General features: G+C 42.1%; 1 protein-coding gene across 3 annotated transcripts in view; it reads left to right on the top strand.

The window, feature by feature from the left end:
• tmem71 (transmembrane protein 71) overlaps positions 1-15102 on the top strand; it is a 74020-nt gene that overhangs the window by 47207 nt on the left and 11711 nt on the right. Inside the window, exons 6-10 of one of the 3 annotated variants that reach the window (XM_059985295.1) lie at positions 8267-8458; positions 8730-8798; positions 10103-10178; positions 10742-10806; positions 10892-10959. In XM_059985295.1, the coding sequence (XP_059841278.1) occupies positions 8267-8458; positions 8730-8798; positions 10103-10178; positions 10742-10806; positions 10892-10959 (470 nt within the window). Of the gene's footprint in view, positions 1-8266; positions 8459-8729; positions 9434-10102; positions 10179-10741; positions 10807-10891; positions 10960-15102 lie in introns of those variants that run through there. The other 2 variants (XR_009514902.1, XM_059985298.1) reach the window with 2 other exon arrangements.

The raw sequence follows: 15102 nt of genomic DNA, 5'->3' as shown, positions 1-15102 counted from the left end.
CGATGGTAGTTGTCAGAAAATGACATGGCCTGGGTAGTGGGGATCTTTGAAGAAGGATGTTGTCTCTTGAGGCAGCGCTTCCTGTAGAGACTACTGATGGTGAGGAGGTTTGATAAACCTCCTCACCTGTGATACATTGGACAGAATCCATTACTCTTTACAGCTTCTTGCATTCAAATTGAACTTGACCATGATGCAACCACTCAGGATGCTTCAGACCACAGCACCAAAAGCTATAGGAGCAGAAGTAGGCCATTCAGCCTATCAAGTCTGCTCTGCCATTCAATCATGGGCTGATCCAATTCTTCCAGTCATCCCCACTCCCCTGCCTTTTCCCCATACCCTTTGATGCCCTGGCTAATTAAGAACCCATCTATCTCTGCCTTAAAAGACTTGGCCTCCACAGCCGCTCGGGGCAACAAATTCCACAGATTTACCACCCTCTGACTAAAGTAATTTCTCTGTATCTCTGTTCTAAAAGGATGTCCTTCAATCCTGAAGTCATGCCCTCTTGTCCTAGAGTCCCCTAACATGGGAAACAACTTTGCCATATCTAATCTGTTCAGGCCTTTTAACATTTGGAATGTTTCTATGAGATCCCCACCTCATTCTCCTGAACTCCAAGGAATACAGCCCAAGAGCTGCCAGAGGTTCCTCATACGAGGGGCTCCTCATAAGTTTGTGGCCTAAGGTAGAAGGAGTGAATTTGAGAAGATCTAGCACATTTATTTTTCAACATAGTGCCATCCCACATTTAAACCCTTGGTCCAGCGGTTGTGGAGCATACGGATCTTGGACCTCCAGAAAGTGTCCACAGATGGGTGATTGATAGGTTCCTGGTCTAAGGTAGAAGGAGATGAGTTATGCAGCTCTCGTTACATCACATGCAGGTCAACTTCTTGAGTGATTATGCAGAAAGTTTGAAGTTAATAACTCATCTCCTTCTACCTTAGGTCACGAACTAAACAATCACCCCGATATGTTATTAACTGATGAGTAGGGGCACCAGAGGGATATGATAGGTGAAGAGAAGAAAATGGTAAATATGTAAATGATGTGGAAGGTATTCACAACTGTTAGTGACTCATCCAGTTTCTGGAAATCATTTCGGAAGGTTGATTAAATGTGGAAATTATTGCAATCTTTCTCAAATGTAAAATTATATAAAACTCATCTCCTTCTACCTTAGGCCACAAACTAATTGATCACCCCTGATGTGTTATTAACTTCAAACTTTCTACATAATCACTCGAGAGTTGAACTGCATGTGCATGTAAAGAGAGCTGTATGACGCAGACTGGGAGACCATTTTGCTGAACACCTATGCTCGGTCCACCAGAGAAAGCAGGATCTCCCAGTGGCCACACATTTTGATTCCACATCCCATTCCCATTCTGATATGTCTATCCATGGCCTCCTCTACTGTCAAGATGAAGCCACACTCAGGTTGGAGGAACAACACCTTATATACCGGCACGGTAGCCTCCAACCCGATGGCATGAACATTGACTTCTCTAACTTCTGTTAATGCCCTTCCTCCACTTCTTACCCCATCCCTTATTTATTTATTTATTTATTTATTTATTTCCCCCCTTTTTTTCCTCTCTCTGTCCCTCTCACAATCACTCCTTCCGTGTCTCCATCTTCCTCTGGTGCTCCCCTCCCCCTTTCTTTCTCCATAGGCCTCCCATCCCATGATCCTTTCCCTTCTCCAGTTCTGTATCCCTTTTGCCAATCACCTTTCCAGCTCTCAGCTTCACCCCACCCCCTCTGGTCTTCTCCTATCATTTTGCATTTTCCCTTCCCCCCCCTCCTACTTTCAAATCTCTTACTATCTTTCCTTTCAGTTAGTCCTGACGAAGGGTCTCGGCCTGAAACGTTGACAGTACTTCTCCCTATAGATGCTGCCTGGCCTGCTGTGTTCCACCAGCATTTTGTGTGTGTAACTCATCTCCTTCTACCTTAGGCCACAAACTTATCAATCAACCCTGCTATGGACACTTTCTGGAGGTCCAAGATTCGTATGCTCCACGACCGCTGGAGTAAGTCTGTAAATGTAGGAGAGGACTTTGTTGAAAAATAAATGTGCTAGATTTTCTAAAATTAACTCCTTCTGCCAGGCCATGAACTTATCAATCACCCCTCGTTTGTCAATGATTTGGATGATGGCATAGATACCTTGTTTGCAAGCGCCATCAAGATAGGTGGATGGACAGGTAGTTTTGAGGAAGTAGAGGTGCTACAGAAGGACTTGGAAAGATCAAGAGAAAGGACAAAGAGGTGACAAATGCAATATGGTGTTGGGATACAGTCATGCACTTTGGTAGAAGAAATAGAGAGATAATACCATAAGATCGTAAGACAGAGGAACAGAATTAGACTGTTCAGCCCATCAAATCTGCTCCACCATTCCATCATGGCTGATCCCAGATCCCACTCAACCCCACAGACCTGTCTTCTTGCCATATCCTTTGACGCTCTGACCGATCAGGAAACAATCAACTTTTGCTTTAAATATACACATGGACTTGGCCTCCACCACTGTCTGTGGCAGCGCATTCCACAGATTTACCACTTTTTGGTGAAAAAATTCCTCCTTACCTTTATTCTAAAAGGTTGCCCATCTATTTTGAGGTAGTGCCCTCCAGTTCTGGATACCCCCAACATGGGAAACATCCTCTCCACACCCACTCTATCTAGTTTTTTAACTATTTGGTAGGTTTCAATGAGATCCCCTGCATCTTTTTAAATTCTAGTGAGTACAGCCCAAAGCTGCCAAATGCTCCTCATATGTTAACCCCTTCATTCCCAGAATCCCAGATTCCCAGAATCGTGAACCTCCTCCGGACTCTCCAATGATAACACATCCTTTCTGAGATATGGGGCCCAATACTGTTGACAATATTCCAAGTGCAGCCTGACTAGTGTCTTATAAAGCTTCAGAATTATCTCTTTGTGTTTATATTCTATTCCCCTTGAAATGAATGTCAACATTGCATTTGTTGTCTTTACCACAGACTCAACCTTCTGCGGGTTTTGCATGAGGACTTCTAAGTCCCTCTGCACCTCTGATGTTTAAACCTTTTCCCCATTTAGATAGTAGTTCGCACTATTGTTCCTTTTACCAAAATGCATTATCAAAATTTCCCAACACTGTATACCATCTGCCACTATTTTTTGCCATTCTTCCAATTTGTCTAAGTCCTGCTGTAATCGCTTTGCTTCCTCAGCACTTCCTGCCCCTCCACCTATCTTCATATCATCCACAGACTTGGTCATAAAGCCATCAATTCCATTATCTAAATCATTGACAAACAATGTGAAAAGCAGCAGTCCCAATACTGACCCCTGAGGAACACCACTGGTCACTGGCAGCCAACCAGAAAAGGCCCCTTTTATTCCCACTCACTGCTTCCTGCCTGTCAGCCATTTTCTGTAATGCCATAGGATTTTATCTTGTTAAGCAGCCTAGTGTGTGGCATCTCATCAACCACCTTCTGAAATCCAAGTAAATGAGATTCAATGCCTCTCCTTTGTCCATCCTGCTTGTTACTTCCTCAAAGAATTCTAACAGATTTGTCAGGCAAGATTTCCATTGACAGAAACCATACTGACTTTTATTTTATCATTAGTCTACAAGTACCTCGTAACCTCATCCTTAATATTAAATTCTAATGCTTTCCCAACTACTGAGGTTAGCCTAGCTCACCTATAATTTCCTTTCTTTTGCCTCCCTTCCTTATTAAAGAGTGGAGTGAAATTTGCTATCTTCCAGTTGTGTGGGACCATGCCAGAGTCAAGTGATTCTTGAAAGATCATGACCAATACATCCATTATCTCTTCAGCAAACCCTCTCAGGACTCTGGGATGTCGTCCATCTGGCCCAGGTGACTTATCCGCCTTAAGATCTTTGAGTTTGCCGGGCACTTTTTCCTTTGTAATAGCAATGGCTCCCTGACCTCTGGCACGCCACTAGTGTCTTCCATAGTGAAGACCCAAGCAATGTATTCATTAAGTTCATCTGCCATTTCTTTGTCCCCCATTACTACTTCACCAGCATCATTTTCCAATGGTCCAATATCAACTGTCACCACCCTTTTACTCTATATTACTGAAACAACTTTTGGTAACCTGCTTTAAATTATTAGCTAGTCTGCCCTCATATTTCATCTTTTCCCTTGTAGCTTTATTAGTTCCCTTTTGTTGGATTTTAAAAGCTTCCCTATCATCCAACTTCCCTTTCACTTTTGCTACCTTATATGCCCTTTCCTTGGCTTTGATACAGTCCTTAACTTCCTCTGTCAGCTATGGTTGCCAACCCCTGCCATCTGAGAACTTCTTCCTCTATCGACATATCTATCCTGTGCCTTGTGAACTAGTCGCAGAAACTTCAGCCATCTCTGCTCTGCCGTCACCCCTGCTAGTGTCCTCCTCCAATCCACCGGGGCAAGCTCCTCTCTCGTGCCTCTGTAATTCCCTTTATTCCATTGCGATGCAGGTATATGTGAATTATGCTTTTACCTCTCAAATTGCAAATGAATTCAATCTTGTTATGATCACTGCCTCCTGTTGGTTCTTTAACTTTAAGTTCCTTACTAATTACACATCACCCAATCTAAGGTAGCCTTCCCCTGAGTAGACTCATACATAAACTGCCCCAAAAAGTTATCTTTTAGCCATTTAACAAATTCTCTCTCTTGCTATCTGACACCAACCAGATTTACCAAATCACCTTGCACATTGAAGACCCCCAGTACATTTGTGTCATTACCTTATTACATGCCTTTCCCAACTCCCTTTGTAATCCCAACCCTACATCTTGGCTACTATTTGGAGGCCTATATATGATTCCCATAATGGTTTTCTGCACCTTTCAGTTTCTTAGCTCCAACCACAAAGGTTCAACATTCTCTGACCCTATGTCACCTCTTTCTAAAGATATAATTCCATCTCTTACCAACAGAACCATGCCTATGCCTTCCTGCCTGTCCTTTCAATATGAAGTATATTAAGCTCCCAACTCTAGCCTTTTTTCAGCTATGACTCAGTGATGTCCAAAATGTCATACCGACTGATCTTTAGTTCCATTGTCCACCTTATTCCAAACACTATGTGCATTTACATACATGTAAATGTATGTACATTTCAGTCCTGTATCCTTCACCCTTTTGAATTTTGCCTCTGTGGTACAATTTAACTTTTTGCTCGATCTGCATTTGTACCCAATCATTGGCTTGTCATTCCTTACATTCATGTTACACGCATCATCAATTTCTAAACCTGCTGGTTCATCCTCAGCTCTATCATACTGCTTTCTATCCCCCTGCAATATTAGTTTAAACCTCCCCCAACAGCTCTATTAAATCTACCCGCAAGAATATTGGTCCCCCTTGGATTCAAGTGCAACCCATTCCCTTTTGTACAGGTATGTATACAAACTTAATGTTTGGGCAATATCCTCCCACATTTCCCTTCCTTATTGCTTGTACATAGCGACAGAGAATCAACATAAAGATTTTTACTCCCTCATGTTGTGAGATGGATGTAAGAAATAAAATTCTAATTCTAACTCTTTGAATCCTGTCGAGTTTCATACAGATATGTTAAACAAGTTAGCAATGATATATATGTACATAAGTGTGGAAATAGGAACAAAACTAGGCTCTTTCAAACCTAGGGGTGGATGGATGTTGTCTTACGATGATGAAGAGAGCTCAGTTCAGTTTGAGGTAGTTGGTTGAGTAACGTTGGAGAGAGAGAGAGGTAAGAGGTGAGCTAATGCCGTCAATCTTCCCGTTGTCTTCCGAAATCCTCTTGTAGTCACTGACCATGACCATAACACGTACGACCATTCTTCAGTGATGGAATTATCACCCAGGCGAGGGTGGACATACAAATAATTCCCCACCGGTTGCACCTTTTCACACTGCTAGAGCCACTGATTGATTTCCCTGAATCAATTCTCCAAAAACCCCACCTGCCTGTGGGTACAACAAAGCTTGTTCAGTGTCCGTAACTGTGTGTCTGTCTGTGTAACAGCGGACCTGGTATTTATCTCCACATGTTGGACACCAGCTGTCCATCAACCTGCTCCGCCCTCCTCTCTCTGTAAGAACTTTACAAGCAGGCAAGTGTCCTTGTGGAAAGGTAAACAACTTGTAGCGAAACCATAACCTCAATCTTTCGAGCTGTTTCTCTCTGTCTCCCTCAATAACAGGGTCTCTGTGTTGGATGCCTCCCTCTCTCTCTCTTAATAACACCTCAAACATCCAAAAGTCAGTCTCATTCTCCCGACATTTTAAAGTAAAAGTCCACAGAAAATATGAACCCTAGGGGTACATAACACATCATCCAACTTATTGTCATATAGTATAAGAAGAATCCTTCCCAATACAGACCCTGTGGAACATAACTACTTACCAGCAGCTAAGCAGAAAAGGCTGCCTTTATTTCCACTCTGCCAATCAGCCACTGCTTTCTCCATGCTAGAATCTTTCCTATAATACCATCAATCGATTCTCCTTCATCTATTCTGCTTATTATTTCTTCAAAGAATTCCAACAGATTTATCAGGCAAGACTTTCCCTTGTGGAAATCATGTTGACTATGGCCTATTTTATCATGTTGTCTTCAAGTATTCTGAAACTACATCCTCAAAAATCGACTCCAACATCTTCCCAACCAGTGAAGTCAAAATAACTGGCCTATCATTTATTTTCTTCTGCATCTTTCCCTTCTTGACGAGTGGAGTGACATTTGCAATTTTCCATTCTTCCGGAACCGTTCCAGAATTTAGTGATTCTTGAAAGATAATTATTATTGTTTCCATGATTTCTTCAGCCATCTCTTTCAGAACCCTGTGAGACTTCTGTGGTGAAGACTGATGCAAAATACTTATTCAGTTTGTCCATAATTTCCTTGTCCTCCATTACTACACCTCCACCATCATTTTCCAGCGGTCCGATATCCACTCTTGCTTGTCTTTTACACTTTATGTACCTGAAAAATCTTTTGGTATCCTCTTTGTTTGGCTAGCTTAGTTTTGTATTTCATCCTTACCTTAATGACTTTTTCAGTTACAATAACAAAAGGGAGAAGGCAGGAGATTGGGGCTGAGAGGAAATTTGGATCAACCAGGACAAAATAGTGGAGCAAACATCATAGGCTAAATGGCCTAAGTCTGCTCCTGTATCTTAAGGTCTTATGATCTACTATGCTGCCACAACTCACTGCTGCCTTTTTCTGCTCAGGCAGTGGACCTGAGTGAAATACCCTACTCTCAAACTTCTGATTCCAGATTGATTGCTGCTTAAATCTAACTTATTTTTATTGGTCCTAGCCAAGTGGCTGATTCTGCACAACCCAATGTCCTGTGGCATGCAGAATGTCCTGACTGCTCCTGCTTGCTTCTTTTGAACTCCCTTTCCTGCTGCACAAAATCCAGCATCTTCTAATGATCCGGTGCTCGGAGATTAAGTTAAACAGCCAAATTACCCTGCAGCTCATTATTTATCTGCGCTTCCCATTCTCTGTGGCAGCATCTTGCTCTTGTTTTACCTTGTACAGCCTCAATGCATTGTGTAATGATCTGATCTATATGTAAGACAATGACATAGGCAGGAGAGGGGTGGAGGTCCTGCACATTAAATTTATGGAGTTGGGAAGCAGGCCGAAGAGCAGGACTTCTGAGATGGTAATCTGTGGATTACTCCCAGTGCCACGAGCTAGTGAAGGTGACAGCAGGAAGGTAGCACATCCAATGATTTCAGAGCTGAAGTCGGAACAAAATTAACTTGTACTTCAGTATATGAAAGATGAAAAGATCAATGAGAAGAAGGTTAACGTGATTAGTTTGAATCTGCAACGTGGTGACTGTGAGGTCGGTACAAAAAAGCAAACTGGACATTGAAAAGAGTTATGAATGGATACTTGAGGGGTGATTACCTGCAGGCATACAAGGAAATGGGATGACTGAATTGGCACACGAAGTGCCAATATAGACTTGACCAACATAGTGATCCTCTGATTTTAAACATTTTGCATCCAAAGATGTTGACTGCGCTGAAAATACTTAGCTGACTGTTTCCCGTACAAATAGATACGACATTCATTTAGACTTTTCTATTTTTTGCTGAGATTGCCAGTGCTTGAATCATTTTCCTTTCCTACCAGTAGAATGTACTATTGTGAGAAAAGAGAGTGTAAATGTTTAAATATCTAACAGATAAAGATGGTTATAATGCTAGAACATGCTTTGTAATTACAGGACAAAGCAGTGTGGATTTGTCCATGACTGATAAGTCTTGGTTATTAGAAGAAACTCAACCCTTCATTAATGCTAAAGTTTTCTCCACTGAAGATCTATTGATAGACAGATCACAAAGATTCTTGGATCTTCCTTCTCATTCCCAGATCCAACCTGCAAAGTGCTACGTCAATAATGCGCCAAATAGCCCAGGTGAGATGAGCTGTAAGTGATGTGTGAACCGTTCCTGGACAGGCTGTTTGGTAGTGAGATCCAGTGAGGAATAATCATCTTTTTGATTATCATCATTCATTTTGTTGCATTTTGTTTTACTAATTCAAATGTTCTAGTTGGCCCATTCCTAACCCCCTCTATCTGTTACCCCTGTCACTGCACTGTAAACACTTTAAGCCACTTTTTATAATGTTGTTTATATTGTAAATACACACTGGTATTTATGTGATCTCTGTGATCTCTGTCTCAGAGGCCGATGTTAGGCTGTCTTTAAAGAGGGTGAACCCTCGCAAGGCGGAAGGTCCTGATGGAGTACCTGGTAAGGCTCTGAAAAATTGTGCCAACCAACTGGCGGGAGTATTCAAGGATATTTTCAACCTCACACTACTACAGGCAGAAGTTTCATCTTGCTTCAAAAAGGCAACAATTATACCAGTGCCTAAGAAGAATAATGTGGGCTGCCTTAATGACTACACCCAGTAGCGCTCATATCCACAGTGATAAAATGCTTTGAGAGGTTGGTCATGACTAGACTGAACTGCCTCAGCAAGGACCTGGGCCCATTGCAATTTGCCTGTAGCCACAATAGGTCAACGGCAGACGCAATCTCAGTGGCTCTCCCCACACGGCTTTAGACCACCTGGACAACAAAAACACCAATGTCAGGATGCTGTTAATCAACTATAGCTCAGCATTTAATACCATCATTCTCCCTCCCATTTCAGACAAAGATGAAACTAATTAGAATTCTCTCCACAGTACATCTGTAGAAACTTGCAAGTGTCTTTAGTGATATACTAATTCTCCTCAAACACCTAATGAAATATAGCCGTTGTCATACCTTCTTTCTAATTGCATCAATATGTCAGGTGCAGGATAGATCCTCAGAAGTGTTGACAGCCAGGAACTTGGAACTGCTCACCCTTTCCACTGATGACCCCTTCATTTGGACTGGTGTGTGATCCTTTGGCTTCCCCTTCATGAAGTTCACAATTAATCCTTTATCTTATTGATGTTGAGCAACACATTCCAGCAAATTCCTAATAGATGTTGGGTTTGATGTTTCAATGCAAGGTTCTTTCAGAGATCAGGGAAGAGGCACAAATCTCATTGCTTCATGATCATTGTATTAAGTGTTGATAGAACAAAAGAAAGGGAGCAGAAGCTAGTAGCAGAGGGGTTAGAGACAAAGAGACTAAGGTAGTGCTCAGCGTGGAGCAGCTACTTTTCTACTACAGAGAGAAGGAAAATTCCATTCACAATTTTAGGTAATAGTTAACCAATGAGAAAGGACTTATTCAAATACTGCAGTACCGAATTAACCAATGGGAAAGCACTCACTCAAATATTATAGAACAAAGAACATTCCAGAGCTTTCCAGAATCATACTTTGCATAACCACTAAGTTCATATGGAACTTGCATAAAACACAAGCAGATAATAAATTGTTAAATTTCAAAGAAAATAACAATTAAGCAGTCTAATCTAAGAATTAAACAGTTGGATCCAACATTGTAAATATATATAGTTGATTATGTTACTAGTTAAGTAAGCCACATTTTTACTAAACAAGCCATTAATGCTGTATCACTAATTAGAAGGTGTTTCTTGATTCTATTTCAGATTTAATAACCATCAGGAATTACTTCTCCCACCTGATAATTCTGGCCCTCTCCATCAGCATCGCTGTATTCGCAAGGTTTGCTTGTTTTAAGATTGACTGGAGGGTCTGATTCGATTTTAGTTTTATTGTTTATCCTCACTGTGATATGTCTCAGATTTGAGTGGGTTTGCCGACCCTCTGTCCACTTGTCCTTTCTGTGGCCAGGAAGAGATGGTATACATGTATAAATCAAGTGTGAGATGTTGCAGTCTCTGAATATCTGAAGGGACAGTTCCTCAAGTTCTGGCTGCACGTCAACCCTACACTCCTGCTCTACTGTTACTCAGAATTGAGAGGAAGCCGACCGCTCTGAGGCTCTCTTGGTTAGCCTGGTCCTGGGCCCGGACCAGATGGCTATTTATGAGTCCAAGTCGCAGGTAGTCAAGAGCTCTGTCTGAACTGACTGCCTGCCTTTCTTCTGGGTTTCCTTTTATGCCCAGGTGACCTTAGAGAGGGAGCATGTGGTCATTATGAGTACAGTGGTCCCCTCAGTGTTTTACAGGCAATAGGAACTGTATTTTAATTTGAAATTGTTAATGGTTTTGTAAAGCCCTGACCATGTATTTGAATAATATTTTGTATATTTGTGAAAACAACAGGTGCTTTTTCGGAGGAATGATTGCTGCACTGATCAGCACCACACTGCTGTTTGCAACCGTACTGAGTATGTAAACATCATATGCAGTCATTTCTTCTGATTTTTCACACTCATGTTAATGGTGAATTATAGTGCACCTTTCCTCTTCCAGCTACAGCAAGATTAGCGTATACTTATTTCATTAAATCGCAAAAGATCCTGCAACAGACACAGGCTGAGGTAGGGATGACTTTTTATTGTATACTGATGGGAACTATTGAACGGTTGCACTGAAATACTTAAACTCTAAGCCAGGAACAGTCCCTAACCCAGTTGTAAGAAAGCAGTTATTGTTCACACCATAAGACATTGGAGCAGAATTAGGCCATTTGGCCCATTGAGTCTAATCTGCCAATCCATCTTGGTTGACTTAGAAACACCAAACTGGCAGGAAGAGGAAAATAAAACAGAAGATGCTGGAGACATTTAGCAGGTGAGGCAGCATCACTGCAGAGAGAAGCAGGTTTTCAGCAGAACCAGGAAGAAAGAAAGGGCAGTCAGTGCTTGTCTTTGTAATGGCCTGTACTTTAATAGTCGTTATTCCCTGCTCCCAATTGTTATTCTGTTACTAAATGTTCCCAATGGCGCGTGCCTCAAATAGCCTCAAATAGTCCAGCTCCTGGACTTCACGTGTAGCTCTGCTACTGAGCCTGGCCGGACCGTTTCTACTGACAGGAATAGAGGCAAAGGCGGTTTACTGGCATCTTCAAACCAGTCACTTCAAGCAGCTCATCTAGGAGAAGGAAAACTCAACCACAAGCTTCCGCTGCCTTGCAGCTATACCCGCTCATGGGGAAGGCTTCGGCAGTAAACCCTGAGGGAAAAATCTGGAGTTGGAGAGCCTGGAGCTCAACTACGTTGAGTTCAATGCTGACTGGCAACTCCTGCAATGCCGCTGATGCCAAATTGTGATGGTCTCTGCCATGTCTTTGGGTACATCAGCTGCGTGGCGAGAGGGAGATTGCTGTGTGGACAACAGCTCACACTCCATATCATATTGCGCTGGCTGGTAGATTGATAGCTAGGATGCAGCATCCATGGTCAACCCTGACCAACAGAGCACTTAAGGTCTCGAGATTCCAAAAGCTGAGAATAAAGCCTGTGCTAGACAAAAGAGAGTTGAATTAGAGAGGGCAGAATCACAACATAGCTCTGTTCAGTCACTGCTTTCCTGCGATTTCTGGCATCAGGCTAATTTCTGATTATCATGGGAACTTAGTGCCACTCGATCTAACTCTGAAGGAATGTGCAGGAGTTCTGCTCAGTGCCACACAAAGGCAAAGACATGCCAGTGCCAAAGTTAATTCTTGTTAAGCAACAAGAAGAAGCATGGTCATGTGAATCCTCTTGAACAGATGGTCCATTGTTCCACTAGCCGAGCCTGGCTTGGTTTTCCTTTAGCTCACTGCTCTTCGGGCCTTACCCAGTTCAGAAACATTGAGTGAAGGATCTCATATCAGGCCTTCTTAACTATCAAGACATCAGGCTAAACTATGGCCATAATACCATAGGACATAGGAGCAGAATTAGGCCATGTCGCCCATTGAGTCTGCTCTGCCATTTCATTATGACTGATCCAATTTTACCTCTCAGCCCCAGTCTCCTGCCTTCTCCCTGTAACTGTTCATGCCTGACCAATCAAGAATCTATCCACCTCTGCCTTCAATATACATAAAGACTTGGCCTCCACATCTGCCTGTAACAAAAAATTCTATAGATTCACCACCCACTGGCTAAAGAAATTCCTCCTCATTTACTTTCTAAAAGCACACCCCTCTATTCTGAGGTTGTGTCCTTTGGTCTTAGACTCTCCCACCATGGGAAACACCCTCTCCACATCCACTTTGTCAAGGCCCTTCAACATTTGATAGGTATCAATGAGGTCACCCCTCATTCTTCTGAATTCCAGCAAATACAGGCCCAGGGCTATCATTTGATATGACAAGCTGTTCAAACCTGGAATCATTTTTGTGAACCTCCTTTAAACCCTCTCCAGTTTCAGCACATTCCTTCTAAGATAAGGGGTGCAAAATCGCTCACAATACTCTAAATGAGGCCTCACCAGTGCTTCATAAAGTCTCAACATTATATCCTTGCTTTTGTATTCTAGTTCCCTTGAAATGAATGCTAACATTGCATTTGCCTTCCTTTCCACTGACTCAACCTGCAAATTAACCTTGAGGGAATCCTGTACATGCACTCCCAAGTCCAAACATGCCTCAGTTTATATATTTGCTCTCCATTTAGAGAATAGTCAACTCTTTCATTTTTTTCTACCAAAGTACATGGCACTTTCTGACACTGTATTACATATATAACCATATAACAATCACAGCACGGAAATAGGCCATCTTGGCCCTCCTAGTCCGTGCCGAACCCTTAATCTCACCTAGTCCCACCTACCCGCACTCAGCCCATAACCCTCCACTCCTTTCCTGTCCATATACCTATCCAATTTTACCTTAAATGACTCAACTGAACTGGCCTCTACTACTTCTACAGGAAGCTCATTCCACACAGCTATCACTCTTTGAGTAAAGAAATACCCCCTCGTGTTTCCCTTAAACTTCTGCCCCCTAACTCTCAAATCATGTCCTCTAGTTTGAATCTCCCCTACTCTCAATGGAAACAGCCTGTTCACGTCAACTCTATCTATCCCTCTCAAAATTTTAAATACCTCGATCAAATCCCCCCTCAACCTTCTACGCTCCAATGAATAGAGACCTAACTTGTTCAACCTTTCTCTGTAACTTAATTGCTGAAACCCAGGTAACATCCTAGTAAATCGTCTCTGCACTCTCTCTAATTTATTGATATCTTTCCTATAATTCGGTGACCAGAACTGCACACAATATTCCAAATTTGGCCTTACCAATGCCTTGTACAACTTTAGCATTACATCCCAACTTCTGTACTCAATGCTTTGATTTATAAAGCCCTCTTCACCACCCTATCTACATGAGACTCCACTTTCAGGGAACTATGCACAGTTATTCCTAGATCTCTCTGTTCCTCTGCATTCCTCAATGCCCTACCATTTACTCTGTATGTTCTATTTGGATTATTCCTGCCAAAATGTAGAACCTCACACTTCTCAGCATTAAACTCCATCTGCCAACGTTCAGCCCATTCTTCTAACCGGCATAAATCTCCCTGCAAGCTTTGAAAATCCACCTCATTATCCACAACACCTCCTACCTTAGTATCATCGGCATACTTACTAATCCAATTTACCACCCCATCATCCAGATCATTTATGTATATTACAAACAACATTGGGCCCAAAACAGATCCCTGAGGCACCCCGCTAGTCACCGGCCTCCATCCCAATAAACAATTATCCACCACTACTCTCTGGCATCTCCCATCTAGCCACTGTTGAATCCATTTTATTACTCCAGCATTAATACCTAACGACTGAACCTTCTTAACTAACCTTCCATGTGGAACTTTGTCAAAGGCTTTGCTGAAGTCCATATAGACTACATCCACTGCCTTACCCTCGTCAACATTCCTTGTAACTTCTTCAAAAAATTCAATAAGGTTTGTCAAACATGACCTTCCACGCACAAATCCATGCTGGCTACTTCTAATCAGATCCCGTCTATCCAGATAATTGTAAATACTATCTCTAAGAATACTTTCCATTAATTTACCCACCACTGATGTCAAACTGACAGGTCTATAATTGCTAGGCTTCCTTCTAGAACCCTTTTTAAACAATGGAACCACATGAGCAATACGCCAATCCTCCGGCACAATCCCCGTTTCTAATGACATATTAAAGATCTCCATAAGAGCTCCTGCTATTTCTACACAAACTTCCCTCAAGGTCCTGGGGAATATCCTGTCAGGACCCGGAGATTTATCCACTTTTAAATTTCTTAAAAGCTCCAGTACCTCCACCTCTTTAATTGTCATAGGTTCCATAACTTCCTTACTTGTTTCCCACACCTTAGACAATTCAATATCCTTCTCCTTAGTGAATACCGAAGAGAAGAAATCATTCGAAATCTCTCCCATCTCCTTCGGTTCCACGCATAGCTGACCACTCTGATTCTCTAAGGGGCCAATTTTATCCCTCACTATCCTCTTGCTTTTAATATAACTGTAGAAACCTTTCGGATTTACTTTCACCTTATTTGCCAAACCAACCTCGTATCTGCCACTGCCACATCTGCCACTTTTTGTCCAATCTCCAAATCTGTCTAAGTCCTCTCTACTTTCTCAAAACAACCTGCCCCACCATTTATCTCCATATCATCTGCAAACTTTGCAACAAAGACTTCAAATCCATCATCCAAATCATTACCATAAAATGTA

This window comes from Hypanus sabinus, chromosome 1, assembly GCF_030144855.1.
Source record: "Hypanus sabinus isolate sHypSab1 chromosome 1, sHypSab1.hap1, whole genome shotgun sequence".
NCBI classification, from domain to species: domain Eukaryota; kingdom Metazoa; phylum Chordata; class Chondrichthyes; order Myliobatiformes; family Dasyatidae; genus Hypanus; species Hypanus sabinus.
Note: the sequence above shows the minus strand (reverse complement) of the source record. Positions and strands in the feature narration are given on the sequence as shown.